Source organism: Diadema antillarum, unplaced genomic scaffold (assembly GCF_040938485.1).
Source record: "Diadema antillarum isolate AM-2024a unplaced genomic scaffold, OU_Dant_1.0 seq00000324_RagTag, whole genome shotgun sequence".
Lineage (NCBI taxonomy): Eukaryota > Metazoa > Echinodermata > Echinoidea > Diadematoida > Diadematidae > Diadema > Diadema antillarum.
In genome coordinates, this window is record NW_027271343.1 from 102932 (window position 1) to 125159 (window position 22228).

At 37.8% G+C, this 22228-nt stretch overlaps 1 protein-coding gene across 1 annotated transcript; it reads right to left on the reverse strand.

Annotated features, from left to right (window-relative positions):
- Positions 1–497: 497 nt before the first annotated feature.
- Positions 498–19808, reverse strand: LOC139730632 (collagenase 3-like). The gene is made up of 9 exons (XM_071641489.1): positions 19722–19808; positions 19039–19162; positions 18166–18383; positions 17179–17401; positions 9020–9178; positions 8253–8369; positions 7922–8061; positions 1634–1772; positions 498–841 (listed from the first exon to the last, which is right to left on the reverse strand). Exons 1-9 carry the CDS (start codon positions 19806–19808, stop codon positions 498–500), a joined length of 1551 nt encoding a protein of 516 aa, XP_071497590.1.
- Between the last annotated feature and the right edge of the window lie 2420 nt (positions 19809–22228).

A 22228-nucleotide genomic window follows, 5' to 3' on the forward strand; every position in this document is an offset into this window, starting at 1 on the left:
ATGTCGGACGGTTTCGATACCGCAGATTGAGTGTAAGGTCGTGAAGGTTGAAACGAATTTGGGAACTTATAGATGAATAAGCCTATCAAACCCCATTCTAGTGGAGGATGTAATATAAAAATATGAAAAGAATGTGTCAGTAAGACAATGAATCTAAAGACTGATATCTGAATTAATGACAGTGTACACTGTGAAATAAACATTCACATCAACCTTTGCATCACTCTAATCGTTTGAATATGGTATGCCTGAGCAAATCGAATGTTACAATGTACAGTGGTTATGCGCAGACACGGTCATGTGAGACCATTATTAATCCTACAGACATTAAATTGTACATAGAAATCATGATTGAAGCAAATTTTGCAATGACATTCATTTCATATGCAAGATCTTATTTTCACTTTAAGAGTTCTTCAGTACATGGTATGTGTCATCAGGGCACACGGTACTTTCTAGAAACCTTGTGAGGTTGCCGAAGAGTGAATCCAAAGTGATTAATGGCTGTAGACAAAACCCATAAGGGCGGGAAGCACAAGAGTGAGCAGTGAGGGAATTGTCAGCGCTGCGTCTGACGTAGGAGTCGATGATTCAAGTTCAAGTTCTGCGGGGTCACACTGCAAAAACATGACGGCTGCACTCTGTGGGTAGCCGCTGTCCACTTGAAAGGTCCTATCGTCGAATCGATAATAGTTTAAACCCGAAAAGAAGTATGTAAACCTATTACTGTCTTGGAATGCTGCGTCTACCGTAGAAGGAAGCCCTCCCCAGACAGCTAGTGGGCGAGGGTAGCCCTGGTCCACTCTACGTAGATATGTCGAGAGGCGGTAGTACTGGTTTCCTGTCGGGAGACGTAGAAATTATAATTCCAAACTGAGTTTACCACTCATACTTAGCTGTACAGAGACTGGAGGAGCAAAATTGGGCATTTACTAGTAATAACGTACGCCCTCTAACCACTGACGGTGTTTGGAGAGAACAAACACGGGCAACGCTGTAATAACGCAAGGCGAAGCTTATGCGACAACATTGATTTCGTGTCGTCTAACGTAGGCCCAACAGAAACTTTTGTGATTACAAATTATGTACCTAACCCTGTGTTAGCCTGTCATGTTCGCGTTAGCAGAAGTCACTAAGGCAGAGAATAAGTATTATGTTGTCTTCATTTCTATCCCCTGTCAGCTTACTTTACCGTACTGACGACGGCGATATCACCACCAGATAGAAAACATTACAGGTATTTTCCTGCTTCTTAATTGTTTTCTGACTGGTGCGGCTATTATCACTCTGCTGTTCACTGCTTGTGATCAGACTCAGTCACGGTGTTGCGTCCAAGAATCAGCAGAAGTATTTGCTTGAAGTACATTGGATGTTCGAGTTAGCACATTGATGCATATACGTAGGTCAGTTGTCTGATAAAACATCCTACCATACGTAAGATTCCAAATAAAGCTTAAAATATAAGGAGTTATCACTATTTTTCTCAGTAAACCATAACTGTAGACTGTTTATTCTATAAACAATTATTATCATGACTATTTTTCACATTTTGTGTAAAAACAATTTTCCATGCCATGTTTTAAACATAACTTTGGACAAATAAAGAAAGAAATGAAATCTCCTTTATCCTTACCTTTTGTCAAGTAGACTCGACCATTTCCACTCCAAACAAATGCTGAAGACAGATCTGATGGAAGACCACGAAAGTCAGCAATACTTCGTGGAAATCCGCGGTCGATGTTCCGGTTGGTCAGACGCCAGTACTGAGCACCCTGGTGAATTAGATGCGCGATAGAATGGCAGAGATCAAGTAGATAATAGCTCGGAAAAATAAAAAATAAAACCCTTAGCAGGAACGATCGTGCGCTATTTGTTTTTTACATTAAATCTCCAAATTAATATTTCGACATTGCTCCACAAATTGTTTCAGTACGCACAATCTTGGTGTACTACATCAAGAATCACAACCGCTAATATATCTCAGTAATGAACGGAAGGATAACCCTACTCAGCTATGTTTGTCATAACACAGCTGTTTTCCAGAGAGGGTCCTAGAAATAACAATGTTGTGATACACAAATGATAAAGACATGAATTACTCGTACATAATAATGAAGAAAATCAATAAGTCTTAAATCAAACGAAAAAAAAATCAAGATTAAGATAAGAACAAAATGGAAACATACCTCTGACACCTACCAGATGAATCAAATAAATTGCAATCCCAATTATACCATCATTATGACTCACTCTCCCCCCCCCCGCCCAAAATATCCATGATACCTTTATATATATATATATATATATATATGTTCATCTTGCAATTTTCCACGTGTTGGATTACGAATGTTGTAATTATTAGAAGAAAGAGTCTCAAGTACGCCATGGATCCAACGATTACAAAATGTTTTATTACAAAATTTTCGGTCTGCCTCAGACCTTCGTCAGTGCAAAGACAATGATCATTGTCTTTGCACTGACGAAGGTCTGAGGCATACCGAAAATTTTGTAATAAAAAAATTTGTAATCGTTGGATCCATGGCGTACTTGAGACTCTTTCTTCTTATATATATATATATATATATATATATATATATATATATATATATTATATATTATATGTTAATCCATTAAAGCCATTTTGATATATATTGATCAATTTCTTAAAGAAACAAATTGTATGAAGTTACAAATTTAACGTCACGTGATAAATCATTAAAGTAAGAAGCTCCACGATATGAAAACATTCTTTTACAATAATGAGTGTGAGGCTTTGGTAAGGAGAGATTTCCATAGGAGCGTAAATTGTATGGATGTGAAACAAAATGAAATGAAGTTTGCATATATGGTGCACTGAGATCATTTAAACTTTTATACACCAAAGATATAGTACGTTTAATACGGCGAGATTTTAGGGATTCCCAATTCAAAATTTGATGTAATTCATGATTGGATATATGTTTATAGGGACTTATTCCAAGTATTATTCTACCAGCAGCCCTGTTTTGTAATTTCTGCAATTGATCGGTATATTTCAGGTAGGAGGAATCATACACTACATCTGCGTAATCAAACATAGGAAGAATTATTGTGCGGTAAATCAATTTCAAATTACATTCATTAATATAAACTCGAAGATGACCTAAAAAATTAAGCAATTTACCGATTTTGTTTACAAAGATATTCAATATGATCATTCCATTTTAATTCTTGGTCTATTATCATCCCTAAGTATTTCACGGCTTCTTTGCATCGAATATGTTTTCCACTAATATAAACATTTAAGTCTTTGCGTTTCGTCAACATTGAACGGGTACCAATCAATATACTCTCCGTTTTATCGACATTCAAACTAAGATTGTTCAAACACATCCAATCATGTATGCGTTCCAAGTCTGCGTTCAGCAAATAAGCTATACAATTAACATCTTTGTGAGAGTAATACAAAATGGTATCGTCTGCATAAAGTTGTAGGTCGCAGTGTTGTACCTGCTGAATTATATCGTCTATATAAAGAGTGAACAGTAATGGTCCAAGGATTGAACCTTGAGGTACGCCGTAATTGATATCAACAAACTCAGACATTTCAGAACAAAATAAGTACATATTTGACGATTGGTTAAATAACTTTCAAACCAGGCAAAACTATTTCCTTGCGCAGCAGCATCCATAATTTTCTTTAATAGAATACTGATGTCAACCTTATCAAATGCTTTTTTCATGTCAATTAGAACTGCTCCTGTGTATTAACCATTGTCAGACGCGTTTAACCAATCGTCGGAAACACGTGCAAGAGCTGTCACAGTTGAGTGCTTTTGCCTGAACCCTGACTGTTTCTCCGCAAGTATATTACTAGATTTTAAAAACTCTGAGAATTGCTTGCCTGCAATCTTCTCGAGGATTTTTGAGACAGAAGATAAAATTGTAATAGGACGATAATTACAAGGTAATGTTTTATCACCTGATTTATGCAAAGGAATAATTTTTACCTATTTCCAGCGTAATGGAAAATCGCCTTCTGACAGTGACTTATTAAAAAGGTAAGTAAGACAAGGAACGATGACAGGAGCAGAATTTTTTTACAAGTGCATAGAAATTCCATCTACACCAACAGACTTCATGTTTTCCATGCTTCTGATAAGATCACTAACTTCATTTTCAGAAACAGTTTGAAAAGAGAACTTGGGAGAAGTTTGCATGGAAGAGTTAAAGGAGTCAACGTGATACGAGGCATGAGACGGAGGGGAAACAGATGGAATATTCGATGCTAGTTCTGACCCAATATTTGCAAAATATTGGTTAAAAACATTGGCTTCTGATCTGTCACTATTAGATTTATCATGTTGAGAACTGTTTGGGGAACGATGTGGGAGAACAGATTTTAACACATTCCACATTTCACCAGATGTCTTTGCGGAAGCTAATTTATCTGAAAAATAAGATCGTTTACATTTCCGTATTTTAAGTGTAACATGATTTCGTAATTTCCTATATTTATTCCAAAGTTCCTCATGTTTTCTTTTCAGCTCGATTTTCGTGAACTCCTCTTGCGTCTTTAACAATTCAATCTTTACTTTATGTGCTTTATTTTTTCTGTTTGTCCCGATCTTTGATTAATTCAATGATCTCTGGAGACATCCAAGGACAGAATCTGTTCTTTACACGTTTGTGCCGAATAGGCATGTGATTGTTTATAACTTCCATTAATAATTCTTCCCATTCCTTTAACGGCTTCCTCCATGTTGTCGTTATCGTACACATTATGCCATGGTTGCGATCGTAATTGATCTAGAAATGTATTGTCATCTGTCACAAATGTACACACTAGTAATTATGTACATGTATGATGTACTGTATGCATGGTTGTTTTGATGTGTATTTAATGTACACAGGTTGACCAGATTAATGGAGAACATTCTATGTGGTATAGATATAGTACATACAGGCTGACCAGATCAGTGGAGAATTTTCTAGGTGGTATACAATGTAGCTATACAGTACATGCATGTAACAGGAAATACATTATAGCTCGCTCAATCTAGAATAATTTCACCCATTCCAGAATGTTCTAGGAAGTGCTTACATGTTTGGCTGAGTGAGGCACTGTCCCTGTAGCCCAATGTGATTGGTAGTTAATTTTAGCAATGATGTTATGCAGTGAGTCATCCAGGTTTCCTGGAACTAGGATTTGCTAGTATGTTCAGGTATGTGGCCCCAGGTTGGAGAGAGTTACAGAATGTGCTAGAAGAGGGTGAATGGATAGTATATAAGCCAGAGAAATTCTGCAGTAGGCAGAGTACCCAACACCTCTGCTCTGAGAGTTACGTCACTTCTGGCTCTGAAGCGACTTGTTATAGTCAGTCCTGTGTTACCTGCTGACCTGTTATGTTTGTGGAGATAAGGCCTGGGAGACATTTTGCCTGCAGAGAATTAATGTGCCCTCATTGGAGATAGACACCATGTTTGTGTCAATGGACATTGCTACGGAAAAGCTGTGACGGGCTGGATTCCTAGCTGGACAATATAAAGTGAATCATCATTCAACGCATCGATTGGACGTGGTCGTTGGATTCTCCACATTTCGCTGTGAACATTATACCGTGGATCTATTGTGGACATATACCCTGGATTTATAACGCGGACTATTGTAACCTGTGCCTCTGGATTTACGTCTAAGGAATCATTCATCGGTGCATCGCGGATCATTCATTTGTGCATCAAGCATCGTATTTGGACACTACCAGGGAACTGTAGGGATTTCGTGATTTAAGATTTGCCTGCAATACATGTAAGTGATTCCATTACTGACTTATATTTGTTTCTAGTGATCATTATTGTACTGATGTGAAAACCGATTACGAGTCTGTTCCCACAATATCACTGTTAATAAACCGCCTGAACATCAGTTGATTGTTTCTTTTGTGCGATCATTCTCAGAGTGATTTTGGTCGAAACACATCAAAATTTTTCATTTTTCTGTAAGATACTATCACAGGGGCTTTAATACAAACATTATAATTCCAAATCAACTAACAGATTGAGTGATCACTTATCCCTGATTGTATAACACCATGGGACTTGACCATATCGCGAGAGTTTGTCATCATATGATCGATTAAACTAATTGAAGCATCGGAACATCTTGTATGCTCTGTTGTATTAATCTGAGTTAAAGAATAAATAATGTTTATTTGATTAAAATGCTTAGTTCCATTGCTTATTGGATCTTTCATAATATCGCAATTGACATCACCCATAACGATAACATTTCGGCCAAAAGAGTCAATAAATGAAATCAATTGTTCATAATAATCAAACACACAAATTGGGATGTTAGGCGATCGATACCATGTCACAAAAATGAACGCTCTTGAATGATCAGGAGTAATAAAAAGAGGAATAGCTTCTAAATGTTCTAAGCTGCTGTGTTTCAATACATAGTAGTGTAAGTTATTACGTATACAAGAACACCTCCCCCGTGTCTATTTCTATCCTTTCGAATCATGCGGTAACCGTCTATTTGAATCTCATGATCCAATACTGTATCATTTAACCAGGTTTCATTTAATGATGAAATATCAACGCCATTTTGAATTAACAACAAATGAATTTCAGAGAGATTTCTAGTCAAACTGCGTACATTCAGATGTAAAATCCGAAGTCCTTCCTGTGATAATTCTTTAAACTTCAAACTATCATTTTGACATTTAACAGAAAAACGCGGTTTTTTAATAAAATTACTATTATTGGGAGGCAATTCATCTTGATCTATTACGTAATTTGGTAAATAATGTAACATACATTTAGAGCATTCCCAATTTAAAAATTCATGACATGGATTATCATACCGGTACTCACTTTCAGAGATCCCAACACACTTGATATGAACCCAATTATGACACTTTACACATTGTATTCCTTTGTGATTATTTCTTTTAGGCTTTGAACAACTAACACATGGATCAAAAATCAATATGACATGTTGATCAAAATCAAATGTCCAGTGTCATTTGTTTTTGTTTTTGTTTTTTTTTCAATTTTCTAAACTAGTCTTTAGGAAGGTCGTTTTCTCCACTGATCCCTCGAGTTACAAACTTTCCTCCGGTCGCCCGGATCATTGCAACAGTCTTCCCGTCCGATGACCATGCGTCTTTCACTGCCGAGTGCGCTCTGGTTTTGGCGAGTAGGTTTTGGTTTTACTTTGTCAGGTGTTCCTGAACTGACATGCGCGAGCCCTTTAGGAGTTTGCGGTTTTTGATAACCTGCATCCTGGTCTGGTATGACACAAACTTGACTAGTAGTGGTCGTGGTGCCGAGTGACTATTTGGATGGCATTGGTCCTCACGCCGCCCTTTTCTGGTTTGCATGCGACCGTTAGCTGGCGCTCCCCCAGATCTTTCGTTTCCTTCGTTGCCATGGTTTCGACGCTGAAGGTGATGTGATCTGTCTATTTCAGATTGCCGGAGATCAACATGCAGTTTTTCCACGATAATTTGCACACTAATTGGGTGGTGTCTTCTTCTTTTGACTCCGGCACCCCGAAAAAGAGTAAACAATTCCGCTTGGAGTATTGTTCAAGGTCGTTACTTTCTTTTTCCAGGCAGGCGATGCGCGATTCGTATCCTTCAATCACCCTATTCAACTTCTCTATCTCTTTTTCGTGCGATTGCTGAGTTGTCTCCAGATCCATTGGTAATGGTGCGTATATTCCTCATTTTTGTTCATGCTTTGATTGTGCTTAACATATTTCTACTTACTGTATTTCCGTCCTCGGCGAACTTCACAAGACAACTATCCAGGTCAGACGTTAAGTCTAAAGCAAAGATTGATCTCTTACAGTGTAAAATAGTGAAGCTGTTTTCGTACCTGTTTAATGATACAAGCTGTTCGTTTATTTGTAGACTAAGAGTTGCAGACTTACCCTGAATACATATGTCCTTCCCCATGGCTCATAGAAGAAAGCGGCATCCAGCTCATTGGGCAGACCAGGAAACTCCTCACTGATTGGCTTGGGGTATCCCGCGACAAGTTGGCCGTTAACTCTTCTGAACACTTGTGTACCTGGCAAAGAGAAAGTGTTGGTTGTTCGAATTACGTTTTCAATATCTGATTTATGATTAATTAAGATCAATATGAGTGCATATCAAAATGTACATTTTTCCTTGCAGTAAAAAAAAGTTCTCGAGTTTTGATTCAGAGGCAAATATTACGTCAAAAAAGATCCAGAAAAGCCATACGTTCTTCATACTCACCTACTCCGATGTATACGCTGCCATCTTGTGTCCGTGTGACAAAGGACACATCTCCCATGCAGTTTTCCACTGGGGTCAATGGAGTGCCCATCTCTTCCGGCACGCCGACATTAGGACCTGTCAATGACCGCAGTTAACAAGGAAAAGTGTCGAGAGCAAAGTGGAGTAATTATGCTTTTGCTAGACGGTGGGCCTATTACTTGAGAGCGTAAGAAGTGCACATTGATATCGAATTGTCATGTTGTCCACTCTTTTTCAAGATCCAACTGGAATGATTTGCTCAGAAACCTACAGCAAAAATGATTTTCACAATAACTAAAGTATTATTTATTCTCTTCCACGAGATGAATTTCATGTGAGACATTCATTAATATTAACGATATATCAGCGTTTTTCTTCTAGCCTTTTGAATTTACATCATTTTGAAATACTTGATGTATAGAGACATGGGGTGATTTTGTGTTAAGAAAACTTCACTTCAGCTTTGTTTTTGTTTTGTTGTTGTTGTTGTTGTTGTTTTTTTGTTTTGTTTTGTTTTTTGGGGGGGGGGGGAGGTCCCACAAACGTAGCATATTGTGTAAATGTGACTTTTTAAAATCAATGTGAGAGAAACCATTTCAAATATTTTGCTATACTGAGACCTGTGGCTTGAAGGAAAATCTACATTACCGACTGAAGATGTAAAATAGCGTACTTAATTTCACTACGAGCATTGCTATGATAATATCTTTCGTTGATGGAGGGAGATGTGAAGACTAAAAAATCACCATAATGAGCCTGTATCCCGGCTATGTCGTCCTCGTGGAGTTCGAAGTTTGGAACGTAACCTCGGTAGTAAGGCGCCATCAGGGCCGCTTGGATCTGAGAATGACCGAGGCCTAGACTGTGTCCAAACTCATGAGCGGCTACCTGGAACAGGTTAATTCCTGAGCAAAAGGTGAAGAGTGAACATAAACCCCTCAAAAAAAAAGTTTTGAAATCTGACTTCAGTTGTAAATTTCTCCAGTTTGTAAGCACTATACAATACATGCTTGATATCAATGGAAAGATTGTTAAATTTTTTTTAAAATGATATCCTACTCATTATGATTATGCTATCAAGTAAAGGGCTGTACTCAAATAAGGACTGCATTGAAAAGTTGCAACATGAACCAGAACGGTCTTTATGAGTGAGAATGGTCGTGAAGAGTAAGTAGAGAATACGTTCTTTTGTGTTATGTCTCTTGTTCTCAACTGGTCAGCCATGAAGGCAAATTTCAATAGACATCTTAACTTCACATTCAAGTTTTCAGTGGTGCCATGCCAGGCAATTTTGATAGCTCATCAAGTTTTATGGTTGTATATCATGCCACGTGTAAGCAATGTTCAAAAAGCCCGCGCCATAGGGCAAGTTGAAGCTGAAATGCTTCAAAAAGATGGCAACGCAAGACCACATAGAGCGAGACTTGTGCGCAGCTTTCTCGAGAGAGACGGCATCACTAGAATGGACTGGCCTGCATGCAGCCCCGACCTCAACCCCATAGAATATCTTTGGGATCAACTTGGCCGAGCTGTGGGGAAGAGGGTCACAAATGCAACGACATTGGCAGGACTCCGTCAGATGGTTGACGAGTGGAACGCCATTCCTCAGCAGCGAATCACGAAGCTAATCAACAACATGAGGACACGGTGCCGGGCGGTGGTGCAAGCACTTGGGTCGTCCGCCAGATACTGAGCCCCGATCATGTTCATTGACAATATAAAGACAAAGTAAACATAAAGTAAAGACAAAATAACGACAAAATGAAGACAAAATAAAGATGAAACTCCAACAAAATCAAGAGCATGCCATTTCACTTCTTTATGTCTTTGTTGTGGTTAATGTGGCGAGGTTCTGTGAGATAAAATGGCTTGAGTCATGATCGTTTGTGTTTGTGTTTATGTTTGTGTTTGTGTGTGTGTGTGTGTGTGTGTGTGTCTGTATGGTTGAACACATACATGTTTCACTCCACAAAAAATGCTGATGTTACAGTAAATGAACACCAAAGAAACAATGGGGAACTCACTCATAACGAGGAACCTCCTACAGGGACATCAAAAATTGAGCCACTTTGCAGCTGTCAAATTCTGACTTTACCTCATATTTGTAAACACTGCACCTCCATGTAGTAGAGCAGATAAGCCCTCAAAATCACGTGAATTGTGCAAAATTTGACTAAAGCATGAAACTTTCACCAGTGTTAGTACATACCATAAGATTTATTTTAAGATCGGGAGGTAAGTCTGATTTGACCTCTGATGACCTCCAGAGGTCAATGTACTTTAGATATCAGAAAATCGATGTTTTTAGACATTTGTGAATGATATATGTGGTTATGTTGCACTAAATATACATTTATACCACAGAGAAATCATTTCCTGATTCAACAGAGCACTGACAGGTTTTTACCTTTGACCTCTGATGACCTCCAGAGGTCAATGAACTTTAAATATCAAAATATCGATGTTTTTAGACATTTGTGAATGATATATGTGGTTATGATTCACTAAACATGCATCTATACTTCAGGGAAACCATTTTCTGATTCCACAGAGCATTGCCGGGTTTTAACCTTTGACCTCTGATGACCTTTGGAGGTCAATGATCAAAATATTATATTGATCTGTGATGTCATTGGTTATGGTAACCATTGTTAAGATGTACAAAACAAACATATCTGTCTTACAATGAAATTGTCTTCATATTCTAAAGAGCAGATGGGTTTCTACCTTTGACCTCTGATGACCTTGAGAGGTCAATGACCTCAGAATATCAGAATATTGAACTATGTCATCATTGGTGAAAGGTCAAACATGGTAAAGATGTACAAAACAAGCATATCTGTGTACAATGACATCGTCTTCATATTCCAAGGCACACAGACGAGTTTCTGCCTTTGACCTCTGATGATCTCGAGAGATCAATGACCTCAAAGTATCAGAATAGTTTGGCACCATCAATGGTAAACATGATGATGTTCTAGAGAGCACTCGTAGGCCCTGCTTATTAACGAGCCATTACCGTTCACCTATGAAAATCACACAAGGTCAAATACCTCGAATGAAATGTGAGGATGTTAATATTGATATTGCAATAGTTAATAGTTAATAATTGTTTATAATGTAGGGCTTACAAACCATGCATTTCTGTTACCAAAAAAGTGGCTACTCATTCCGCAGAACTTTTCAGGTAATTATCTAAGTCGGGTATGTGCACAGAGCAAGGGGTGTCGATCTTTTTTCACGTGGGGGGGGATTGGAAAATATGTAAAAGCATAAGTTCATGGTGCAAAGGAATGAAGCAGAGGGGGAGGGGGAGGATGTGGGTGAAGGATTGGATTTTTGCAGGTTTAGACCTGAAATCAGTGATTCAGTGTAGCTCTTGTTTAATGTGTGCGTCATCACTTATACGGAAGTTGATGGGGTGTGGGCGCATCTCACCTACCCTCCTCCCAAAGACGAAGTTTTTTTTTTTTAAAGAATCTGATGCATACGTTTTGGGGAATAGTTGGAAAATTATGAATCACCAAGGTGTACCAAGTCTATATGGATGGGAACCCATCAAGCGCAGCGTTGGCGAGGGTAGGGTATTCCACTCCCATTCGAGAGAGCTCTTGTATTTTGAGAAATGAGATTCAACGACCTGGCACACAGGCACTTTTGAAGGAATACCTCGAAATTTGTATCAAAAAGGTGTAGTAAGTCAGCCATCTATGGAGGGAGACCAATCGACAGAAGGATGTGGGTGGAGGTATCCCCCTCCCACATTATGGAGCTTTTGCATTCTCTTGTTTGCAATTCAATGATCTCGTGCCACTCTTGGTTGAACTACCATTTTGAAAAAAAAGTCCATACCCAAATGTGTAGCCATAATCAATGCATGGAGGAGAGGTTGATACAGCGAGAGGAGGGTATGAAAGGGGCTGTCCCCCAATCCTTCCCATGCGAGAGAGCGTTTGCAGTAAGAATAGAAATGTAAAAAAAAAATCCAGTATACACATTTATGATGGAATATTTGGGAAATTATCAGTAAAAGGAGTGTACCAAATCTAAGGGTAGAAACCGAGGAGGGATTGTTAATTGAAAGATACACTACCCCCTCCAAAAAGAGGGATTTTCTTTAATATGTCGGAACTGAAATTAAAGATCTAGTACATACTTTTTGATGATATAGAACAAAAATGGGACAAAAGCACTGAGCGTATATGGAAGAGGACATAACGAAAGATAGTGTGGGGGAGGGGGTATGCAAAGGAGATTCTGCCTTTTAATCTGGTGCATCCTATAGCTGAAATGTTCAGTGACAATTCATTTTCTATCAAAAAAGTGAAGAAAAAAAATCTCCATCTCAGGAAATACTTGGAGGCAAAGTTCTATGTCCCCACCATTCCCCCTCCCATATTTTCTCGGGAGGCGGGGCAAATGCCTCTTGCCCTCCAAAATGAACAATCGTGCATATATAGGAAAGCCTTTTCATCTCTGGAATTCAAATAAAGATATCTCTTAAAAACATTTTTCATAGAATAAGGGAAATTATCATTCCCCAAAGTATGTTATACATGTATCTGTGGAAGGAACCAAGCAGGGGGAAGGAGTCTATTGAAAGGAGATATCCCCTCTCACAGAAGGGAGATTTTGCATTTCAGAATTAAATTTTAACAATCCGATGCACACTTAAAGTGAAAAACTTGGGCAGTTTTCTGTCTCAAAAGCAAAAAACAAAAAACAACAACAAAAACTAACAACAAAACATAGTCCACATCTCAGAATTTAATGGGGTGGGGGTCAACTATCCCTGCCACCACCCCACTCCTCCTCCAAACTGATGCCCCGGTATGTGCATGTGTTTTATTCCACTTGTTGAAAAGAAGAGAGAGTTTTAAGAAACAATATTGTTCAGTGGTCGCTATCCCAGGCAAGTAAATTGTTTATCAATAAGGTGATTTCCTTCACCTGTATACCTTAAGATGATGTAGGCCTGGTATTTGCCTGGCACGTTATTACATCTATTTCTTTTTTAGTATTCTCGTTTATATTTTGATGTGAAAGTTGTTTACTTTGCCACGATATTATTTGTACATAGAAAAAATAATCCAAGACAGAAAATGAAACTGATACAATATTTAATGATTGACATGATGTACATATTGTGTATTTCTATAGCAATAAAAGTGAGCAATTCAAAAGGCGTGTACTCATTTCACATGAACATTAGCGATGATCCTCTGACCTCTGGAGGATATTGAAAGATATGCATCAAAATGTAAGAATATTGATGTCTGGTCTCATTAGTTTGTAATGGCCAGCCGCTTATGAAATAATAATTATATTTTTAAAAATGCATTTTGTGTGTGTGTGTCACTGTGTGTGTGTGTGTGTGTGTGTCCAAAATTGTATGCAGAGTATTCCACACACAGTTCAATTTTGACTTCCATCTAGGACAATGAGCGGTTACTTTTTTCTCAACTACAAAGTAATATCAAAATCTATTGAAAAAACACAGTGGCGGTTGAGTCTAACACATTATCATTCCTTTTCGTTGGAGATCCATGCGGGATGGTCAAAACAAACATAAAAACAGATATCTCAGACCTAATTGTTATAATAAAGCATCATATCCTCATATACCCAACCCAACCCTCTATGCCCAGACAATGTAAACCACCCCATGGACTTACTTGGAGCTTTAGAATATCCTTTGTCAACAGAGAGAAACATCCAAACCTTTGCAGTGCCGACTAAGATCTGCCATGGAACTGATTGGTATTGGCTCTGCATCATTGACAGCAGATCTCGTTTCCTATTCTCCTTCTTCTTCTTCTTCTTCTTCTTCTTCTTCTTCTTCTTCTTCTTCTTCATTATACTGTGTAATCTTGTAATCTGCCATGGAGCCTTTTCTTAATTGGTTAAAGAAGGTATCCAAAGAGCCATATGAAGCAAAAAACAACAAACAAATGCAAAAACAAAAAGAGAGACATATGTATCTTTAATAACAGAGCTGAATATTGAGTATCTCTCTCCTGAAGTGTTTCAGAGAGATACAAGAGACAGTGGCCGAGAGTAGCCGCCACCTTTTTTGGGAGTAGGCCTGACATTTTTGGTCATTGGCCCTTTTTGAAGAATGCAGCAATAGAGCCACAACTTCCCGCGGAGTGGATATTGTGGGGTTCTTGATGCAGAACATAATCGCTGAATTTGCCTGTGCTGTACTTTCTTACAGGGATTGCCATTGTAGTTTTGTTTTGTTTTGCTTTGTTTTGTTTTTTCAAGTGTGGCTGTAACACTACTTGTTTTGCATATGATGGTCATTGCAGCTAAAGAGTGCATAACTTCTCTGGATCATTCCAAACTTCATGATGTTTCACCTGGGTGAATGGATCCCAGATGATGCATGCATATTCCAGGACAGTCCTGAGCGGCATGGAGTAGCAAAACACCTGAACTTTATGATACTCGTATCTTCGTCTGGAGAGAGTCTTTGGTTGAATTATAACCTTTTTAAGCTGCTGTGGCGATTTGATTCCAGCTGAGCCTCCTATTGGAACTCCAAAATATTTTGCACAATCCGCTTTCTCCATGGTTTGCCATCAATGCTTATCTATTCCCTGGGTAGGTCTCGGATGGCAAAAGCTAGTTGCAATACACAGGATTGCTTCATGTGGAATGCATGTTGGGCCTCACAGTATGTCGAAGTTTTCAAGATGGTCCATGATGTCGCAGCTGTGGACTGTATACTCCAGGACCATGAGTCATTCATCGCAGTCATACTGTAACAACCCACCAGCTTTACACTGGCCAATACAAGCCCACCAGCTGGAAACTATGCAAAGATTGCCCATGAGCTTGACACTTAGGCAAACCAGTCCCATAATGAGTCCGACAAATGGGGGAAAAGATCTATGAGACTTACACTGAATAGATTAAACACTCTGTATTTCAGTCTCGTGGGCCTTGTTTTCCTCGAGTGTCGAGATAATGGCCATATTTGCCTATATTTGCTAGTCTACATAACTAACCGAAACATAACAGTTATATTTGAGGTCACTGCCATCACTCAAGAAACTTAAGCTTTATTTCTGAAGTAGTTGACCTCTCACATTTCAGAGACCTGTTACTATAAACCAATGCTCTGTGGAATATGCATACATACTTTGTATGTATGCATATTTTTTACTTGTTACATTTTACTTTGTCAATGCGTGATTTGTGCATGATTAAGCATTTACGATTACACCAATGAAGCCAAACATCAATACAGGTAAGCCTACACATGTCACCTCAGTGACCTCTCATTGTCCTGAGAGGTCAAAGTTGGATATAATGCACAGGCTAATGACCAATGTTCCATGGAATGACAAGATTCTTCTATTATAGCATAAATGATTGTACATCGGGTATTACAAAGTTGACCATTGACTATACATAGAATATCAATATTCTGATATTTTGAGGTCATTGACCTGTCACCTTCCTCAGAGGTCAAAGGTAGAGACACGTGAGTAATTTCTCTTGCTCTGTGAAATAGGAAAACAATTCAATTGTAATACAAATGAATATAACATGTAAATCATGTTTGTCATCAACCAATTGCACCAAATATCAATGTTCTGACATTTTGAGGTCATTGGCCTCATCATAGGTCATCTGAGGTCATCAGAGGTCAAAGGTAGAAATCTGACTCGAAAGGCTCAGTGGAACATTGAGGCAATTCCTCTTACAAAAATTTAGTTTTTAGTACATAAGTATCGTGTTTCAGTTTTGAGTGACGCATTAAAATATCAATTTTCTGACATTCTGAGGTCATTGACCTCTGGAGGTCATCAGAGGTCAAAGATAGAAACCTGTCAGGGCTCTGTGGAATATAAAGACAATTTCACTGTGACAAAAATTAAGTTTTAGTACATCATTACTGTGTTTTATCATTAACCAATGATGCAAAATATCAATTTTCTGACATTTTGAGGTCATTGACCTCTGGAGGTCATCAGAGGTCAAAGGTAGAAACCTGTCAGGGCTCTGTGGAACATAAAGACAATTTCACCGTGACAAAAATTAAGTTTTAGTACATCATTACTGTGTTTATCATTAACCAATGACGCAAAATATCAATTTTCTTAGATTTTGAGGTCATTGACCTCTAGAGGTCATCAGAGGTCAATTCAGACTTACCTCCCGATCTTAAAATTAATCTTATAGCATGTACTAACAATGGTGAAAGTTTCATGCTTTAGTCAAATTTTGCACAATTCTTCGGCTTATCTGCTCTACTAATGTACACGAAAATCATAACAAGTATGGTACCATTTTAAAGAGAACTAAACAATCTTTCTGTGGTACTAAGCACAATTAAATCATTTCTAAGGAAAATAGGAGAAATGATTGATCAAACTCAGATTTCCAAACTTTTTTGAGGGGTTTGTATCATATGAATTCAGATTCATCTTAACTGAATACATTGATATAGATATTAGAAATTCATTCCACTAAATTAGTGATAGGTTAACAGTTCAAAAGCTTCTCATATTATAAGAACATACTCCCCAACACCAGCAATGTGCATGCAATATCAGATGACAGTAAAACACTAATGCATGGGTACTTATTCCCTGTATTAACCAAAAAAAAAAAAAAAACCAACATCGGAAGTTTGGATAACAATACAATGAAACGATGATAAAACATAATATTTTTAGTTTCGTGTGTCAGCGTAGAACGCTTGTTAGCTGCAAAGCAATGAAGACTAGTTCTAGGAAGTCACGATAAGTCCTATATGTCGCAATATTTTGCCTCATTTCAACAAATTGCAAGATGTGCACCAGGGAAACTAAAACAGTAATAACAGCTGTAAACACATCGACCAAGTTTTTTCTCTTTCTTGAAAAGAAAAGCATGGGAGCATCACACAAACCTCGGTTTGTATTTTCTGTGAACATTTCGTCTTCATCGAAGTGGGCGTCGCCTGCGAGGCTACTAAACCGATTAGGAAAGAAGGCATGCGCGAGAACGTTGCCGGGTCCGTCGAAATCGTTGGGGTCCAAAGCAGTATGTCTACCTCGCACGAAGTCGATGATGATATCGGCATCTCCACTGGTCACTTTTGTAAAGCTGAGTGCTGACACGTCGCTCCAGACCTATAGAGCAGAAACATGCATGAACCACGTTAACGTCAGTAACCAGAAAAAACATGTCATTTCCCAAACATTTCCGTTCCAGGTTACCATTTTCTTTCTTTCTTTCTTTTTTTTTAAGGCAGAAAAATCAAACTGATAAATTCACGAATAGATAACTATACAAGGTCATATGTCAGTGTCACAAAATAAACATGTTCTGTGAAAAAATGCAGAGAACTTCTGATAAGAATTGTTTTTCAAATGTGGATGACCAACAAATATCAGATTTTATCAGAATGATTTTCTTGAATGCCCGATGGGGAGGGGGGGGGGGGGGGGGGGGGGAGGGGTGGACCTTATAAAAACAAAAGTCACTCCAGCGCCTTGCAGTATTTCAATCTCAAAGCTTGAGTTTGGACAGTTTCCAAATTCAGAGTCTAAAACAAATTCATAATTATTACATCCGTTGAGGAAGTAGAAATACAAATCAGTCAAAAAAAAAAGGGCTACCAAGGGAGAACGTGACGTGGCGGAAGAAGAGACACTGTAATCAATGTAGTTACATGTCTTGTTTTTTATCATGCATATACTGTAAGTGTTGTTCATTTATAGCCTTAAATGTAAACTGGAAGCCTTAAATTATACATATCACGTTGTTCACATGAAACAAAAAAGATAAGAAAATGTCACTTTTCCTTCTCAAGTAAAAGAAGTACTGTACGAGAAATAAGAGAAGAAAGAGCCCACTTAGCTTAAGGCCAGGGTAAAGGGATTATGGTACTCACTTTCAGTGCTCTTTCCATGATCTGGTCGACGGCAGATGCACTCAGGTCAGGCGTGCGCGAGTTAATACGCCAAGTCAACTCGTTCCTTGGCCAACGCTGATCCGACAGTGAATAACGTTTCTTGCGCCGAACCATATCTTTCTCCCGGTCTTCGGACATGTCCGGCATACCACACCGAGGCATGTTCATCAACGCGTACGTCGCTTCATCCAGTTCACCTTCATTATTTTGACACGAATTGAAAAAAAAAAACCTAATCAGCATCAGTCGTCAAAATGTTCAATAATTTTTCATTTTTATCTCCTATTTTATGATTCATCTAAACGTAAATGCGACGAGTTGGAATGACTGAATTTCATTTGCTCTTGTCTTTTAACTCTGTTTTTTTTTAAAGCAAGTTCTTTTTTTTTCTCAAAACAGATTACACAAACATGGGACTATTGTTATCCTGAAAACGTAACGTGTATCGTAACTAAGAGTATTCACTTATTGAAAAATATTTTTAAGAGCTATTGATACATCCATGTGAATACCAAAATTGTATAAATTATATCAAGCTTTGTAGGATTCCCAACACTATTTTAGAATTGTTGGCAAACACCAATCAAACAGAATGTTAGAATATAATGACTTTGTGCATAAAATGTAAAAAAAAAAATGAATTAGATGTGAAACAATTCTGTTTGAAATGCAAAACGCGGAAAGTATCATGCGGTCTAATATGTACCAAATTATTAGTTTAGACAGAAATAAACAACACTTAAACACACTGAAATCTAATCACGTAATAGAAAGAGGATGTGAATAAAATAAGTGGATTTCAGCCTTGACAATAGTCTCTGACAATCCTTCAACTGATGAGTATAATCTCACCCGTAACAGTCATGTTATTAAATTCCTGGAAGTACTTGATGACTTGCACGTAGATGTCGTTTGTCATGGGCATTCCGTCTTTCATTTCAGAGGTTTGCAAATACTGGTACTTATTCAGATACGCCTGTGTGGTAATGTAAACAGGAGAAGAAAGGTTTTCAATACAATGTTTTGATTGTTTCACGGCTAAAAGCAACTGCAGTAACATGAATCTAAGTCATTCATGCTTTCTCTGAGACACTGTGTTATTATACAAGAAGATGAGACGCGAAATACAGATATTAACTTGTGTTAAGATTCTTAGCGATTCTGTGTATAATCTTAGAATTCATCATGACATCGAAAAGAAAAACCCCAAAAGATTTAGTGAAGCCAGAAATGATCCTGATCGGATGCTTTTCAATTTGTTTGTCATTCCTCATCATGTGAGTGGTTGTAAACCCAGAGCAGTCTCACACTGCTTGCATGATAGGTAGAACTTTGGATAAACATTCGAAGCCTTATAAAGAGAAAAATATAACGTTAGTTCTCAATAAAGAATCATTGAAGGTTATTTCAGTTCTAATATTGCAAGGCAAGTCTTGATTTATGATACATTATTTCAAGAAAGAAAAATGCGTACAGATTTCGGAAATTTGAAAATAGAAAACAAACGTTATCACAGGGCTGGAAATTTGACTTACCATGGCCTCTTCAGGCGTGTCTACCCTATCAGCCCCTGTCACAGCCAGAGCACATGCTATCAAGATTAGTGACAGTCCAAGTGCCATGATGAAAGTTCTCCGTATTTCTCTGGTTGTATGTCTTTCAGCTCACTCAAAATCGCAATGAATTTGTAACAAATTTGCAAGGCTTATATCGGCTGCAAGAGACTGCAAAAACAGAGCATGGTAGAAAGGATAAAGTGGGTGGACGAACCGTGCATAGCTGGTTTCACGCCCTAATTTGCATGGGTTTTGCACACGTCCCCATTCGAGACAGACATTACAAAGAGTCATTTCACTCACCGCACTTTGACAGAATACAGTATACAAAAAATGTAGTGGTAGACCCAATGGAAAACAGGACCAAAATAAGGATAATAAAGAAATCTGTGAAGTGACTTGCACTACTTTATCGTTACAAATTTGTCATAACGGAAATGAATCCGATATTGCACTCTTACAGGTTAGAACATGACTAGAATTTAGCCATGTTTTCTGATTAGCGTGTATGGTTTAGTGTATGCTACGATCAAAACGGCGAGTACATAGGTTTTTATGACAGGCCACTTCTTATCAACTTAAAAAAAAATCATCATAACACACTCTTCTTTCACTAACACGCACATGCACAACAATACACTCAAGCGGTGATATCCAAAACAGGCATACATTTCATATACAAGTAATTTCTAGTTTTCGCCTGGCTATACTCCTTATACGTAGACGTCAATACAAATACATTTTGTGATTCACTCTGTACAACTTATCTCTGAACTCTTTCCTCACTCTTCCTCTCCTTCTTCTTATTCTTAGACGACTGTTTTATTACGTATTTTTAAATACTTCTTGGGTATCTTGTTTATGTTTAGACAGCCACGTGTCACATCATAATATCCTCAGAGGCAGCCATCAAGAACAAGGTAGTATGGATCTACATAGTACATAGTACTACATGATTTATGTGTACAACGTATTGTATAGTGATGAAAAATTACGATAGATTGAATCTTGTTATTTCCATACAAACTATGTATGAATACGTGCATAATACTTGTTGTTTGAAACTAGATAATAAACCATCATCAACAACAACAACAACAACAAACAGACCCAAATCCCACTTCCCCTCATCACTGTTAAAGGGATGACTCAATGGTGAGTGATGAACGTTTGGATATAAAGGAATGAGGAGACACGGGGGGAAGAGGGGAGGTATGGGAAGGAATGGGGTGGAGCTTAAATGGTACGATGAATATATCTTGTACTATTATGATCTTATCGTTTAGTATATTTTCTCGTTTATTCATAACACGCATGCCTACTTCCATTCATTCAATAGGGATTAAGCGAAACATACTTCATCCCCTTCTCCTTATTCACAACATCGTGTGAAATGACATTTGCCTTTAATAACTCTTATACTGTGCCATTTGTGACATTGATGATATAATATATCAATACATGATAATTATTGCGTTGTCTGCGTTTGTGTTTACCTTGTCTTCAATCTGCTTTGTACTTGGTAGCTGTAGGTTATGCTGTGATGTGAATAACTCAGAGTGAATCAATTTATACCTGAAAAAAGAAAAACATATTTCTTATCGTGTGTTTCGAGTTAGTCCAAGATTTTAAAGAATAGTTTGATTTTTTTTAATTAATGATTTTTAACGAGTTTTCCAAGGTGCACAGAATCATATGTAGCCGTCATGTCATCGCATATTTCCTTCCTAATATCACGAACCATTTTACATTACTATGTTTATCACAGAGGAAGCATCCCCCTGAAATTGTGTCATCAATGTCAGTATGGTCTAAATCTCTGTCTCTTTATAGCCCACACTTATAATGAATCACATCCAATGACAACCTTCAAGCTGAAGTCTACCATGTGTAATAGGCGCTGTGAGCGGGATTCACTTCCTGCTATATCCTCCTCAAACAAGTGTTCTAAAGCTGCTTTTCATTAGCTAATTGTACAACCCAGAACTCATTGATCATGTTGATTTAATCGCTTACTTCCTGAAATAGATCAGATGAGCCATGTTAAATATTATACGAAACTGAAACAATCGGGTTCTTATATTGGACACACTATGTCTGTATACCTGGTATTTCTTCTTGAATGGGCAAAGGTTGAAGGATAATGAAATCGACGATATATGTTGAATGGAAAGTCATTTGCTGTATGAGTGGTTTAGAAATTTTCTCTTTCATTTTTGTTTTTGGTCAAAATAGGACTTATTACTTGCTCAAATGACTACACAGCATATTTGTTCAAATGGCAAAATGACTATATCAAAGCTTAAACTCTGTTTTGCCTTCTGAAGATCACTGACAAAGGTGTACACGTCTTTAATGATCGCCCACTGCGTATTCTTGCTAAGATCCTGACTCGTAAATTTGATATAGTAAAATTACCGAAACAGTCGTCAAAATATTTTGCAGCCATTTTGAAAAACATATAATTACTAAGTTTGCCGCACTAA

What these genes read in the sequence shown, in the direction of transcription:
- LOC139730632 (XM_071641489.1), bottom strand. Translation starts at nt 19,808, where the DNA reads ATGGCACTTGGACTGTCACTAATCTTGATAGCATGTGCTCTGGCTGTG. An exon ending in CACAGAAAATACAAACCGAG is followed by an intron (nt 9,179 to 17,178) that starts GTTTGTGTGATG and finishes CCTTTTGCTCAG; the next exon opens with GAATTAACCTGTTCCAGGTA. An exon ending in GAAGGACATATGTATTCAGG is followed by an intron (nt 1,773 to 7,921) that starts GTAAGTCTGCAA and finishes CTAATTCACCAG; the next exon opens with GGTGCTCAGTACTGGCGTCT.